Raw genomic sequence first — 16,191 nt, 5'->3', positions numbered from 1 at the left:
TTAATTTGCATTACAGTCAAGGGTTTAACGCTCCAAATTCTTCTTTTAATACAAAAATGATTTGTAAGCTAAATTTTATTGGAGTGAATCAGCAGATGGACCATCCCTCTCTCTCTACTCCCCAACTCTTCCCCTTATCACTGTGCCTTTCAAATAAAGAAATAAAACTTTAAAAAAATTTTTATCTGCAAAAAATTATCTAAAGAAAGATAAAAAATGAAATATCCCTTTCTATTCTGATGTGCATCAAACATGGCCAAGTTTACTATTATTTTAACACAGAATTCCTGTGACCAAAGAAGACAAGGAAGAAACAGAGAATCATCCAAATGTCATAGGAGCCAAAGGACAAAAAAAAAAAAAAAAAATCAGGTGGCCAAATTGATCTGTTATGGGGACATGACTCTGAACAACCCTACAGTATGTTACCAGCAAAGGGATCCATTTATAAACTGCTAATTCTAAAAGGCAATGCAATTCAATAGGGAAAACTTTCCTTTCAGACATCCTAAAAACAAAGCCTTAGTAATTTATGACGTCATTGTGATCCTGATCATTGTACAGGGCACAAGAGAATTAGAAAACAAGAATGGCTGTGCTCATTTTCCCCAGGAGAGAAATGCTAGAGGCCACACTGCCATAACGATGCGCCGAGCACATCTGTACCAACGGGATCCCTTTTCAATACAAAACACTCAACGCTAAGAGAAAATATGAGATGAAAATGGATGCTGGCCAACTGGTTTGTGTCTACCAAAGGCCAAACGTTCAGCAAAATCTTGCCGTGGCTTATCATACCACTCAACACCTTCCTGATGGCTCCTAACATGGCTCCTCCCTCATTTCCCCTTACCATCATTCTCCACGTGTTATGTTTTGTTTTCCTCCAAGGTAATATTAGCTGTAATCTTTTTGTATATGTCTTTGTTTACAACTTTGTCTCATCCACTAGAAAATTAGCTCACTGAGGGACTCAACCACTGTACCCCAGTGCCTGGCACGTCAAAGTCACTCCACACATATTCACTAAATAAAGGAGCTATGAAAGAAATAAAGGAGGCAGGAAGAGAGGGAGCATCTTACTGTGTACATACACAATTCCACAATGTGGTACAAGTTAGATTGCAGGTACTTCTTGACTCACAGCGAGATCAGTTTCCAATAAAATCACCCTAAGTTGAAAAAAATGAGGAATCTTCAAAAAGTTCACGGTGAATGTCTATTGTGAAAAAACTATGCAAGGACCTCCATTTTTTTTTTTTGCATGAAAATAAATTTATCCTACTTCCCATAAAGTCTTTGAAGTACATCCACATTTTAAGTGAAAGTGCACTGAACACATCTGAGCTCTGGGACGCCCCAGCTTAGCGGCACAGCACACAGTAGAGCACTGGTGGTTACCCCCTCGTAAGCGCAGGGCTGACTGGGGTTATGGCTCCCAACATCAAGACGGTATCCTATCTCCATATCCCTAGCCTGAGAGGGGATCAATGTTTCAAAATAAAGAGCATGGATCCTTCTCAATGCATTTGGCTTTTGCACCATGAGAAAGTCAAAAAATCTTAAGTCAAACCATTGTTAAGTTGGAAACCAACAGCATTTACGTTTTAATCAACATTAAAATTCCATTTCCACAAGAGTAACAATGGTGTTGTTCTTCCTAAGAGTCAAATACTGAAAGAGAAATGCCCTCACCTTATCTAAGGAGACAGGGAAAAACACATTCAAGTAGTCAGTGTAAGACTTTCAGTACTAACATTTTGCTGATAAGGACTTTGATATTAAGCTTCTAAGAGGTGCTGATTTTAATTAATAAGATTAATTTGGGCTTACGTTCCATTAAACACTGTCTCTTCCGCATAAACTTTTACAACTAAATCTTGTCTCTGCCCAACCAAAAAAACACGGTAATTTTTTGAGTATATGTGGTATCTTTCTTCCCAGAACAGAAAACAAAAACAAAAACAGAAACCTTTTCTCATTAATCACTCAGCTAACTCAGTTACGTTGCTGGCATCCCGACTAGCTTGTACAAAGGAGGAAAAACTGAAAGCAGGAAAGGAAAGAGGAGATACACACACCGAGTGAATGACTGGAGCAAGATGTGAGCCCAAGCCTACGAGCCACAAGGTAAAGACTACACGTAAACAGCCAAGCCAACCGAGTTTAGTAAGCAAAGAGTTTCCTCTAGCCAGTGGCTGCACAGGAATCCAGAGACTCCAACTGTGAGAAATCATTGCCACCTTAAGGACAGAGGGGGTAGCTGAGGAGATGCCAGCCTCTCAGGGCAGGTAGGGCTGCACACAGGTGAGTACTGCGGTCCTACAACTGGAGACGAGGCCAAACACCACCACACGCACACCTCCCAAAAGATGGAGCCGAGTCCAGACACCCAGACCCTGTGCCTGTGACCTTCATTAGAAAAAGGGATTTTACAGATATAAGAAAGGATCTTGAGACAAGAACAAACCGGAACGTAGGCTGTGCCCAAACCCATGGAATGTGTTCTCATGAAATACAGCCAGGGGGAAATGTGAGAGAGACAGAGAGCAGGGTAAGCCCCGGGAAGACAGAGGACAACCAAAACGCAGAGAATCACCAACAGCCAGCAGAAGCTGGGAGAGAGAGGTAAGCAAGGATTCTCCCCCAGAGCTTCCCCAAGGACCATCCTCTGCCAGCGCCTTCCTTCCAGACTTCTGGTCTCCTGAACAGTTCCAGGGTCCATTTCTGTTGCTTTCAGCTCCAGAGTGTGGTCTCTGGTTAGTACTAGGAAACTAACGCAAACCACAACGAGCTGCATTCTGGCAACAGCCGGCATGGGGCTGGAAGCCGATTTCTCTCCCAGGCCAGGCAGCTGCCCTGACTGCAGTGAGAGGACAACCTGAACAGTCACACTGCCAGAGCAGGACCCTACACAGCTGTGAGCGAACACGGGAGTGCCGGCTGAACCCGCTCAGTTTGTGGTGCTGCGTTATCATCAACACAAAACTGATGGCATATTCAGAGTTTGATTTGCTCACATCCAATGTTACGCAAGCGTTTCAGTGGTGAACACTTTCCTTGCGCCCTTAGGTGAACGGTGTTTCCAAAATCATGACGGCAGCAGCTCCAGAGTCCAGGGAGCTGTTCATAGGTGGGGCACAGGAAACCCCACCCCAAGGGCACAGGGCACCGAGCAACCCCAAGCTTCACTAAGTACATGGGTGACTCGTCCAACTCAGAAACACGACTCAAGTTCTTTCCAGACTGCCCTCAAGAACATGTTCCCTGCAGGTTTAACAAACAGCATGCAGGCCTACAACGTAAGAAACACAGCTTCAATACCCAATACTTCATTGGACGTTTGGCTCACATGACTTCCAAACTTCGAGTTAAAAAAAAAAAATTCTGCAATCTTTGGTTCTGTCAGAGACTGAGTCCCATAGAGGCAGAGGCTGTGCACATCTTGGTTGTTCAAAAGCCCAAGACCTAGCACTACGCCTGTGGAATACAGTGCATTCAGTACTGGCTGTGTAAGGAGGCTCATGGAGAGAAAACATTCCCTCCCAGCTCACTTCCCAAAACGCTCACAGGCAGGAACCCCCAGAGAGAAGCTGGCCTGCCTACTACCCAGTGCTTTGCCTCGTCCACACCACTGCTTGCCCCAGAAATGCCTGCAGTGCCCATCCCTCATTCAACAATCATACCCAGGTGCCAATCAATTCCACTTTTCTGTAACTTTTTGAAGCACCTTGTAGTAAGCATTATCTATTTTAATGGCACTTAATTTCTATGTATTAGGACCTATTTACTATTATTCTATTATTGTAACCTTTAACTTTTTATAGCAGATATTGAAATAATGAGACTAGTGGTAGTGGTGCTAAATACTTATTGAGAGTGTACTATGTCATACACACTGTACTGAGTGTTTTATAAGAGGCATCCTATTTCAACCTTCACAATTAGCATGTGAGTTAGGTACTGTTACCCTGTTCAAGATGAGCAAAATAAGGCTTAAAGACTGAAAACACAGAGGCAAGACCTGTGCTTCACAGCCAATTCAGTCCACAAAGTGTGAAAACATGGCACACTATACCCCACTAACTTCCATACCATCGTCCCAAGTATATTTCAAGCTATTTAACAAACACCTGAACTCATCTACATTATTTATGCTCTCGAATTGCCATGCGGTTTCCACATGTATTTTCCTCTTTAATTCCTCATCCCTAGAAAAGGTACCTATTCAAGGAATTACATATTTATTTCAACTCAAATAAATAACACAAGAGCACTGAATTAGAGTTGACTTTTTTTATTTGCAAACTGCTCTAAAACTGGGCAGATTTTAGCCATAAAGAAATTTATTTCAGATTTGCAGAGCTGCTAACACTCTATTCCTGACCTTTGAATTCCCTCTTGAGTCAGTCTAATCCCTACTGTAAACACAGGATCCTGCCATCTTCGGTCCTAAAAAAATGCTTGTACAAGTTTTTAGACAGCAGATATCCAGAACACATCTCTTTAAAAAATCATGTTTTGTGTAAAAACTACTTTTTAGGGCCTTTTCTTGGCTAAAGATAAGTTTGATTATTACTGAATAGTTTGAGAAATCTAAGGTGGCACATTCATCCAGCTCATTAGACGGGTTGTAATCCCACTAGAAGATCATAATACTTATAGAATTCCTGTAAGCTTAGACTATATAGATGCACTCACATGTAACAAATATAACTGACAATTTATTTGATAGTTTACCACTGAAAAAGCTTCATGTAACAAAGCCTCAACATTTTTTATGTAGATGACCATTTCTTTACTTTGAGTATCACAAGTATCCTTACTAAAGAAACTCATTTTCAGAGATCTCCCAAAAGCTAACTACAGAAGCACAGCAAGGGAAAAAGCACCAAGCGCCTGGCCTGCACACCAAGTCCTTGCAGATCCAGCTCCCATCAGTCCACATGGGCTCCTCAGTCAGCAGAGCAAGGGTTGACGGGTAAGAGCTACCCACTCAAAGACTCGCCTTTCTGAGCCAGCGGCTGGTTGTTTTAACCATTGTTGCTGTTTATATGGACATAATTTTGCAGGTCAAACTCTTAACATTGACCGAAATCAGAATGGAATGACATTCTGATTATGTGGCTTCTATACTGTGATTTTTTTTCTTTTTTGGCATGGAAACAGATCATGAGAGCGTGAACAGGGAGAGAGGAGCAATAGGAGAGGCTGCCACCCTTGGAAACCTGCTCAGCTGACTCATACCGCAGCTGATCAGGCTTACAGAGTAGCATACAATACACAATCTAGCATTTAACTTTGAAAAAAAAAAATCTTCTTTAATAATGACACATGACATGCTTTTAAAATGTAAATTGTCCTGTTTGATCAAAACCACAGTGTTCCCTGAGTGGAAGGGGCCGTGTTCGCAGTGGGTGAGCTCAGCAGTCATTCTACTTTGGGTTTTGCTACCTGTGCCACAGACTAAGAGGGGAAAGAAAATAACTTTCTAATGAACTAATCCTCATTATCTGTTCCACCACCTCTTACACTGCCCCCGCCCCAAAAGCAAATCCTGTCTGTAACTAAACTTAATTTCCATTCCGGGAACTGTGGGGGAAGGAAGACTTCCTTCCATCTCTATTAATTTAGGTTAGAGACAGGAAAAGCTTCAATTTCATGTTCCAGCAGTCTCGTATTAATGACCTTGACTTGTATACCTTGCTCCTTAAAAGATAAACATCTTTCAATCTGCGTAACTTGACAGTCAAGTGTCTGGCAGAAAACAGATTAGGCTCAAAATAGATGTTTTTTAGGTGGGACTGGGGCTCTCTCAGGTTCTCTGCAAGGTGACAGCCTACGCCTCCGTTTACAGACCACGTGCACATGGGGAGTTTGCGCTCCAAAGCAGGAACACAAGGACTCGGGGGCCACCACGCCCATCCCTGGGTGTGTTCTGGCAACAGCTCCCCAGGCCTCTCTGGGCCTCCCCATGTGGACGCGGCGGCGTGATACTCACTGTGGAAGCAGGACGTCTCTGATGAGGGCCAGCAGACTGCTCTCCGAGTCCACGACGCTCGCCTCCTCCCGGCCGTCCCCGGCCTCCTGGCTGACCAGCAGAGAGGTGGTTTCCGAGAGCAACCGCAAGCTGAAGAGCCGCCACTCCACTTTTTTGAAACAAGGGAAGAGATGGCCAAGAACGTTACTACGTAGAAACAGAGTGGGGAACACGACGCTTAGGTGGTGGAATCCCCAGGGATGTGGTCACACTCACCATTCTGGCTTTGAACCAAGGACACCAAGGGTGGCAGGATGCAGTCCACAACCTAAAAGGAGGCATGGGAAACAAAGGCTCGGTCCCAGTCTCTATAAATGAGACGTCGTCGACGCTTCTTCAACGCACATAGTCACTAATCAAAGAAGTAAAAAAAGCAAACGCTCAACTTATCCTGGGCTTAAATGCTGACATTTAATAAAGCACCATGTAACTCTGAACAAGTCCTTAGGTCAAAATGACATTGTGAAAATTTTCAAGACAGTATTTTCTCAATAACCTCCAGAGTTTACAAGAGGAATTTTGGTGTATATACTGTGAAATCGGGCTGGCATCAAAGCAATGAATCATTATACATAAGCTGATGATCATTCCTTATGTCTAAGCTAAAACAACTATCACAATGTTAGGGACAAAACACACACATAATACCCATGTTTTATCAAATAGATCAAATGACTATGACAAACTAATCTTGAGTATTTTAGCAATGGACTCAATAGATGTAAATCTACTGTATAAACCGCCCAACTTTTCCCAGCTACCTGAGACACAGCCCAAATATGGTTCAAAACTTGACCCAAGAATCACAACGTTTTTCTCCAAAATACCAAAGCAGAAAGACAAATCACTATCACAGTCTAGTTTCTGAAATCCACATTTCATGTGAGAACCTATCTTGGTGACAGTAAACAGAATCCCTGGCGTTTGAGTGCTTGTTCTCTCTAAAATGCAGAAGCTACACGGAGTCAAATGACACCTTGCATCCAAACCCACGAATGAAGTTCTGCAAAGGTGAGGATTTCCATACAAGGGTGGCCTCGAGTACTGATCTGCTCTACCTCCATTTCCCGAGATAAATTTGTTATCTAACACTGTATAAAGATACTCGCAAGTGGATGCTTAGGAACTAGGGGTGTTTTGCTCATCCACTCCCACTAAGAGATATCACATCAATCAAAACACAGACGCCATGCTGGACCAAGGTATTTTGCAAACTCCAAACTTCCAGGTAGTGTCAACAGCAACAACTGTGCAAAGAAATAAACCCCACAGCCAACAGTTACCAACACCTATCTTAAAGGCTACAGAGCATAGAATTTGAAGAGATGAGAAGAACTGAAGTAATTAAGTAAGTGTGTATTTCAAGAAGTCTGTAAAATAGTAATTAAACATGGCTAAAAAGGTTGTCAGAAGATGAATACACACACACACACACACAAAATCAATGGTATTTCCATGTACCTACAACCACCAATTAAATAACATAATTTGGTAGAGGCATCATTTCTAGCAGCAATAAAATTCTATGCTTCTTATGATGGCATCATGACCTTCAGAAAGAGTTGGGGGGAGGGGCAGAGTGTTATAGGCACCAGGGCCACGGATGGACCGGGTTCCAGCATGACAGGTACAGAGCTTGCAAATCATCATAGCCACCCTCACAACAAGAAAAAAAAAAAAAAAAAAAGGCTGAACAAACTGAAAACCACAAACTTCTTACACGGGACAGAGGACTGAAGGCACAGAGCTAAGTGTCACCCTCGAAGCTGCACAGAGGCAAATAAGAATCCTAACTGATCAGGAACAGAAATCACAAGTAACTGGTATAAAAACAAGAAGTCTCCTGGCACTTCTGGCAGAGGGAGGGGAAGAGGAACCGTTCTGAAATAAGCAGAGTATTGTTTTGCACTTAAAAACTGCCTTTATTCAAAGAAACTATTGCACACCTTCCACAGCCTCACCTACTGGGATTTTTACTGGAATTTAACTGACCCGGAGAAAGGGCAATCCCGACCTCCAGTCCCCTCCAGGCTTCCTGTCTCAACCATAGGTAGAAAAAAGCCTACAGGCTCATCACTAGTGTGAGAACTAATCATATAATACTGGAACACTTCTCTTTACCCCCCCCCCCCCACTGACCATAGCATCACTAAGGCTCCTGTACAATAAAACAATCACAATGGACAAATCTACAGGATACAGACTTATTTAGGAAGGTGCTCTTACAGAAACCCAAAGACAGCATGAGAGAGAAAACTAAGGATACTATTAGCACAGAAAACCTACAACTACCATAAACATTAAGCCTAGCCCAGCTCCAAGTTCTCGGTAAACATAAAAGTTCATACTTCCCATCTACCTTCCTTCTGTGGCAGGAGGTGATGGTCTAAGTACTTGGCCTGCCACTCAGGTGAGACCCCTGGATGGAGTTCCTAACTCCTGGCTTCAGCCTGGAGGTATTTGGGGAGAGATCCAGTAGATGGGAGGTCTCTAGCTCTCCCTCTGTGTCATTCTTTCATATTAATAAATACATCTCAAAAAAAAAAAAAAAACAGAACACGGAGATGCCACCTTGCACATAACCAGTTATTTAAAAAAATCAAACAAAACCCAAGACTCTGGGGAAGAAGGGGTCATACACACCATGATAAATCAGTTAAATTGGAAATACAAATAATTCCATAATACTAACCACGACTGAAGATAAACACATCGTACAACTCATCAATTCTGTATCTATGTGTTATGTGACATATTTATATACTCACTATCTATTTTAGCTCAAGAATAAGACAGGCAGCCAGAGCTCCCAACCACTGGCTCACTCTGGGAGCAGGGACCCCAATACAGGTCTCCCACCTGGCTGACAGGGACCCAACCACTTGATTAACCACTTGCTGTCTTTCAGGGTACACAAAATAGGCAATTAGGAGAAGAACTGGAATTCGGAGTTATGGGTGTCCCAACCAGTATCTTAACCACTATGCCAAATAGCTGATCCACAGTCACATTTAATGAAAAAAATAAAATAAAATAAACACTTTGCAAAAGCATATGGACATTACATATCCTGAACAACACACATATTCTTAAATAGTAGAGTTCTTTACAGAAAACTTCTTTTAGGAATGGACATTCAGCCTCATGGTTAAGACACCAATTAGGATGCCTTTATCCCATGTCAGAGTGCCTGGCTACGACTCCCAGCTGATGTAGACTTGGAAGGCAACTGTCATCATGTAAGTGGTTGTGTTCCTGCCACTCATGTCGGAGACCTGGACTGAGTTACCAATTCCTCCCATCAGCCTTGCTCAGCCCTGGTCCTTCTTGGCCCTTGGTGGCATTTGGGGAGTAAACCAGCAGACGGGACAGTGCTCTCTGGCTTTATGTGTCTTTCTCCATATCTCTCTCTCTATATATATATATACACACACATTCTCTTTCCCTCTCTCTCTCTCTCTCTCTCTCTCTCTCTCTCTCTCACACACACACACACACACACACACACTGGTCTCTTGGTTTCTCTGCCCTAAAAATTTTAATTGTTTTTTTTTTATTATTATTTTGTAAGCTTTAAATGAAGACATCAATTTAATAAAAATAGTATTTAATTTTTCAATTAACATGGTTTTTCTATGACTACCTCAAGGTGATTTTAATGGTAAACCAAGATGATTAAAAACCTGATCCTTCCATGTGAAAAAGATCTTTTAGAAGGTGGGAGATGACATTGTGAACATCAAATGCTTTCTATAACATGTAAATGCAGACTGAGAAACTTTAGAAGATAGCCTGATTATTCACCTTTAACTCCTATTTTCACTTGGCAAGACGGTTGATTATCAAACAAAAGCCACTCAGAAAGAGAAGAGCGAAAGTTAAGATTGTACTGAAAATGCACACTGAGTCAAACTGGGGAAAAAGGTTTTCATCAAAGCTGAAAATCAGTCCCACAGATTTTATTAATTACTGTATAGATCAAAATATAAGTGAAAAAGATCATTATTTTAAAACGCTAATAAAAAGTGAAGACCATGTATAATTTGGCAAAATGTGCACTTAAAGTGAAATATACAATATTCTACCAAAAAAGGAAGGTGCAAAAATAAAATTTTAAATATATTCCTTCAGGAAACACAGCAAAGAAGCATATTTGGATCTTGGAGTAGGTTTAGGCAGAAAATACAAAGAAAATTGCACAAAGAAAATTTAAGAAAATATTTCAATATATCTCCAAATAAACTTCCAGGTTTATTGTTATCAACTCTCAAGAATATATAGGAAAAAAAAAATTGTGTCTGACACATCCCAGCACTTGTGCAAACATGAACTTTATGTGCTGCACATGAGCTACAGGTATGCAAACAAAAGAGATTAGATGAGCTGATAAGGGAATTTTATCACCATCAAAGCTTAATAGCTACTGCCAGCATTGTAGTGTAGCAGGTAAAGCTGCCAACTCTGACCCTGGCATCCCACATAGGTACCAATTCCAGTATGGCTGCTGTACTTTTTTTTTTTAAGATTTCTTTATTATTTATTTGAAAGAGCCATACAGAGATAGGAGAGGCAGACAGAGAGAGGTCTTCCACCTGATGGTTTACTCCCCAATTGGCCGCAACAGCCGGAGCTGTGCTGATCCAAAGCCAGGAGCTTCTTCTGGGCCTCCCATGCAGGTGCAGGGCCCTAAGCACTTGGGCCATCTTCCACTGCTTTCTCAGGCCACAGCAGAGAGCTGGATCCGAAGTGGAGCAGCCGGGACTCGACTCGAACCGACACTCATATGGGATGCCAGTGCTTCAGGCCAAGGCGTTTACCTGCTGTGCCAAAGCACCTGCTCCACTTCGGATCCAGCTCCCCCCCCCCCATATGCTTGATGGCCAGAAATAAATGGCTGTGAAAAGTTACCTTTAGAGGGCTCACTTAGAGCTCGGGGGGTGGGGGGGGAATTGAATTTTTTTTTTTTAACATTTAGAGGAATTAATTTGAAATCAAATGAACATTAAAATAATCATCCAGGTATGTAATCTACCACGGTGGCCAAAGTCACTCTACATTGAGGGGTATGTCTGGCAAAGGACAGCAGATTGAACAGAAGCTGTATGCTCAGTCTCTGGCCCCAAATCCCAGAGATCACTGCCACCCATTGCTAGGAAGAAAAAGCTCCCAGGGTCAGAGGGTGCTCAGTGTGATGCTTCACGGCTGGGGAAGGCCAGGGAGGAGCTCGCCAACACTCGGTGTGAGTACTGGGGCCAGCATCAGGGCACAGATGCACCTTTTCAATTTATTTTCATCTACTTGCAAGGCAGAGCAACAGGGAGAGACAGACATAGAGAGATCCTTCATCTGCTGGTTCATTCCCCAAATGCCTGCAACAGACAGGGCAGGCTCAGGTCAATGCCAGGCACCTGGAACTCTATCCAAGTTACCCTCAAGGACGGCAGGGGCTCAGGCACCTGAGGAATCACTGCTGCCTCCCTGGGTACACATTGGCAGGAAGCTGCATTAGAAGCAGAGGAACCGGGACTGGAACTCACACCCCAACATGGGATGCAGGCGTACCACGTGGCAGCTTAACCCATCGTGCCGCAACACCCATCCACACACAGTGTTTTTGACAAGTGTATTTTAATAGCAGTAGTTCCCTATGTAATTCTATGCACTTTATGCTATGTACTGAAAAAAAGAAACATGATTCTTGGGGCCGGCGCTGTGGCATAGTAGATTAAGCCTCCACCTGCAGTGCCAGCATCCCATATAGGAGCCAGTTCAAGTCCTGGCTGCTCCACTTCAGATCCAGCTCCCTGCTAATGGCCTGGGAAAACAGTGGAAGATGGCCTAAGTGGTTTGGCCCCTGCAGCCATACAGGAAACCCGGAAGAAGCTCCTGGCTTCAGATCGGCCCAGTCCTGGACATTGCAGTCAGTCTGTGAGCAAACCAGTAGGTGGAAGATCTCCGTCTTCCCCTCTCTCTGTAACTCTGCCTCTTAAATAAATAAATCTTTAAAAAACAAAACAAAACAAAAAAATCATTCTGAGAATGAATCCTTAAGCCTCACCAGACTGTCAAAGACTTGAAAGGAACAAGGACCCCTAGAGAGCCAGGGTAGATTCATTTACAACCGAGTTCGAAGGGGGCAGCATAAAGTTCAAGGAAATCAACATAGGAACCAATCAGTACGCAACACCGAGGAAACCACTCTGCTGTGTGGATGGCATCCTTGAACCCTCCCTGTACAGGAAGGCAGGGGCAGTGTGCCTGCGCAACACTTCCAGAAATCCATGTATCTTCAAAAAGAAAAAAAAAAAAAATCACCACAAAAAGTCCATTTTTACACAAGGGTCACCAATATAATTAGACTTCCAAAACGTAGACTTCAGATGAGGTTCTTTCAAATGCTGCCCAACCTCTCCTGAAGGTGTCTGTCAGATGGAAATAGCACTCTACTAAGGCAGATATTAAAACCAGTTCATGCATGTAATTCCTCACCTCTGTGATTAAGCATTTTAAAATAAATTACTCTAAATTGCTCACAATAACAGGGGGAGAAGCTTTCAGATGAATTAGGAATACTTCACACTGTTTCCCTTTGCACGTGTGGCTCTCCCTCTCCGCGCCGGCCCCACCAGCGAGTTCTTCAACCTCTCCACCAGCAGCCCCCTACCATGAGATCCTTTAGCAGTGAGCACGAGGCTAGGACAGCATGGGAGTGGCTCCTTTCTTCAGCATCTCTCCCCCAGGGATAGGAAGTCTGGGTTCTCCGGCTAGGTTGGCCCAAGAGGAGGTAGAAGCATACACAAATGCTTCTGCCTGGAACACCCACTCTCGCATCCAAAAGTTAACATCTACTTGGGGTCAATACTTGGCTCAAGAATCCTCTAAAAATCACCTCCAGATCCTGTTGGACAGGGCATACCCAGTGCACACAATCCCTTCCTGTGCTTCCCGTACTGGTCTCTTCCCCAAGCCCCTATGCCTGGCACTCCCCAACTCTACTATTTTGTTATTCTATGTTCCCCAAGAGCCAACACTTCTCAGATGTCGACCTGTATGGTTTCACCTTCAATATACAGATAGACCTGCCCAGCCAAGTCCTCTTTGCCTTCACCTGGAAAAACCAACAGCATACCTAAACGTCCCTCCCCAAGGATATACTGAAAGCCGCATCTACATCTCAAATCCTTCAGGTTGACATCCCTAATGTTTCTTTCCAATACAATTTGACTTAGTATGGGACCATACATGGTTCTCCTTTTGCACACCCCATTCCAAGAAACCGTGCCAACAGCCTCCTATTAACTCCACAGTATGGCCTCTATAGGGTACACAGTCTCAAGTGAAAAGCCCACTCTATCAGACCTCGGTTAAACTTGGGGGCTCTCTCTTGAGACCCAATAGTCTAAACCTCAACCCTCCACTCCTTTCAAGGCATACTGGCTTTTCATCTTCTTCACAGAGGCAACTGCAGGGATTTCTAGAATGTGTAGGTCATTGCCAAAATTGGCTACCATGGTTACCCTTGATGTCTCAGCCTCTTTTACAATTTACTAAAAAAGTCTTCTCTTGACCCCGTTAAATGCTCCTCTGATAAAACACAAGCCTTTGAGAACATAAATATCCAAGTAACTTTGGCCTCCACCTTGGAGGACCCCACTTAGCAACCATCCCTTCTGCTTCTTCACTCATGGATGAGAAGGGAATGCTCTGGAGCCCTCAGGCCAGGCCAGCCCGGGGAGGACACACTAAGTGGGAAGGGTACTACAGTCCACAGGGAGGCCCAGTAGCCCAGGGGTTGCCCTCTTGCTTAAAGGTAGCTGCTGCCACCTCCACTCTCATTAAAGACACGAGAAAGGATGCTATGGGGTTTCCCTTCACAACCTACAAGCGCACCTCAGAAAGTGCTTGGAAAATAGAATTAAAAGATGAGTTTACTTTGGTGCAAAAATATCCTGGAGTTCACGCATTCAACAATCCTCTAAAAAATTTTATGAAAATGTGTATTACAAAAACATCTTACCTGGATGTCAAAATCTTTGTACTAATGAAAACTTACCTTGTAATTACATCTTCCATGAACTTTTACAAACACCCTCAGGTTCCCCACTCCGTGGAAGCCCACATTGATGCTCACCACACTCATCACCTGTTCACTGGCCACCTAAGCAATTGTGAGATCCTCTTCAGCTCCTCACCTGTCACCCGAGTCAACCCACTCGGCCCTTGTATCCCATCAGACCGCGACTCTCCTCATGACAGCACCACTTAGCTTAACCAGCTCTTCACCTGTCAACTAGACTAACAAGGCACCCCTGTCCCATTTTCAGACTACGATGACTTACAGACAGGTGCTATCTCAGAGGACCTGGAAGACAGTACCCAGGCTGGATACGCTGCAGTATCCCTTCACAAGATAGTAGCATATGGACCCCTTCCTGAGGCCAGATGTGTGGGACAACCTGGAATCCAGGACCTCACCAGAGCAAGCCTCCAACACACAGACATGGCTGCCGACTTCTGTGCACACAGCAGGTTTGCTTTTGGTGAGGTTCATGATTTCTGGCATGCTCTGAAAACACAAGGGCTTTCTAACTTTCTCAGGGCAGCCAGGGAACAAAGACCAAGCCCTTGCCCTCTCTGATGCAATTCTGGCTCCACAAGGTCTAGCTGTCACTCAAGTCCAGGGTCATCCCTCTGTTCAGGCAGAAGAAGGCAAAGAAAGTAAGTAAGCTACTGCTGCCAGTGCAGCTTTGCTGCTAGAGCCCACACCCCTCAGGACCCCTCTAACCCTGGACCCCGCTACCAGCCAGTGAGAGGCAAAGACACCCAGGGAGGAAATAGGAAAAATAATGTAGCTCTTCTGATAAAAAGAGTCATTTTGGGATAGACATCAAGAAAAACCTCATCCTTCCAAATGACCTCCAAAATGAAATTTTAATCTTCATACATGTCAGGGTCCATAGGAGAAAGCAATAAAACTGGAGGCCCTCACCCACTTCTCACTAAGTGAACCAACTTCGGAAGATGTGTTCCCAGTGTAACCCCGGGAAGCTAGTTCATGCTTCCATGGATCATTTCCCCTCGTTAACTCCAGCAGTAAGATTCACGCAGCTCTCCATCTCCAAGGATGTGAACACGTGCTGGTGATGATCTTCATGTTTTTGCATTTGCTTGAAGCTTTCTCCTGTCACCAGGCCACAGCCAGGACAGCAGCTCAAATCTACTTCGAAAAGACTACACCAACCTGGAGAGTGTCTCAGGAACTTCAAGGTGACCAGTGACCTCATTCCACAGGGAAAATTATTGAAAATATTTATAAAACCTGCCCTATCCATCCTCAGTCCTCTGGACTAGAAGAAACTAGCAGATATTAAAAAAAAAAATCCTTGTGGCTGGCATGGTGGTGTAGTAGATTAAGCCTCTGCCTGCGGGGCTGGCATCCTATCTGGGCACTGATTGGAGTCCCAGCTGCTCCACTTCACATGCGGCTCTCTGCTAACAGCCTGGAAACACATCAGAAGATGGCCCAAGTACTAGGGCACATGCACCCAAGTGGGAGACCCAGAAGAAGCTCCTGGCTTCAGATCGGCCCAGCTCCAGCATTATGGCCATTTGGGGAGTGAACCAGCGGATGAACATTCTCTGTCTCTCCCTCTCTCTATAACTCTGCCTCTCAAAAATAGATTAAAAAAAAAAAAAGATAAATCTTTAAAAAAAAAAAAAAAAAACCACTTCTCTCTCCACCTGTCTCTGTAACTCTGCTTTTCAAATAAATAAATCTTAAAGGGGGGGGGGGGGCACTGTGGTGCAGCAGGTTGAGACATGGCCTGTGACGTCAACATCCCTCATGAGCCCAAGTTTGATTCCTGGCTATTCTTCCAAGCCAGCTCCCTGCTGATGTGCCCAGTAGAGCAGCAGAGGATGGCCAATATGCTTAGGCTTCAACTACACACATAGGAGAGCCCGATGGAGTTCCAGGCTCCTGGCTTCAGCCCAGCCCTGACTATTGTGATCATTTGGGAAGTGAACCAGTGGATCCAAGTTCTTGGGCACACACACTCTCTCCTCCTTTCTCTCTTTCTGTAATGCTGCCTTTCAAATAAATAAATAAATCCTTAAAAATATATTATACTTATTAATAATGTTACAGGATA

General features: G+C 43.8%; 1 protein-coding gene across 5 annotated transcripts in view; it reads right to left on the bottom strand.

Annotated features, from left to right (window-relative positions):
- ULK4 (unc-51 like kinase 4) overlaps positions 1-16,191 on the bottom strand; it is a 597,001-nt gene that overhangs the window by 352,475 nt on the left and 228,335 nt on the right. For all 5 annotated transcript variants that reach the window (XM_062200117.1, XM_062200120.1, XM_062200121.1 and 2 more), the window contains 2 exons: positions 6,257-6,308; positions 6,002-6,149 (listed from right to left, as the gene is read on the bottom strand). In XM_062200117.1, the coding sequence (XP_062056101.1) occupies positions 6,002-6,149; positions 6,257-6,308 (200 nt within the window). The remainder of the gene's footprint in view (positions 1-6,001; positions 6,150-6,256; positions 6,309-16,191) is intronic.

The sequence above is a fragment of the Lepus europaeus genome, chromosome 9 (assembly GCF_033115175.1).
Source record: "Lepus europaeus isolate LE1 chromosome 9, mLepTim1.pri, whole genome shotgun sequence".
NCBI lineage: Eukaryota > Metazoa > Chordata > Mammalia > Lagomorpha > Leporidae > Lepus > Lepus europaeus.
Note: the sequence above shows the minus strand (reverse complement) of the source record. Positions and strands in the feature narration are given on the sequence as shown.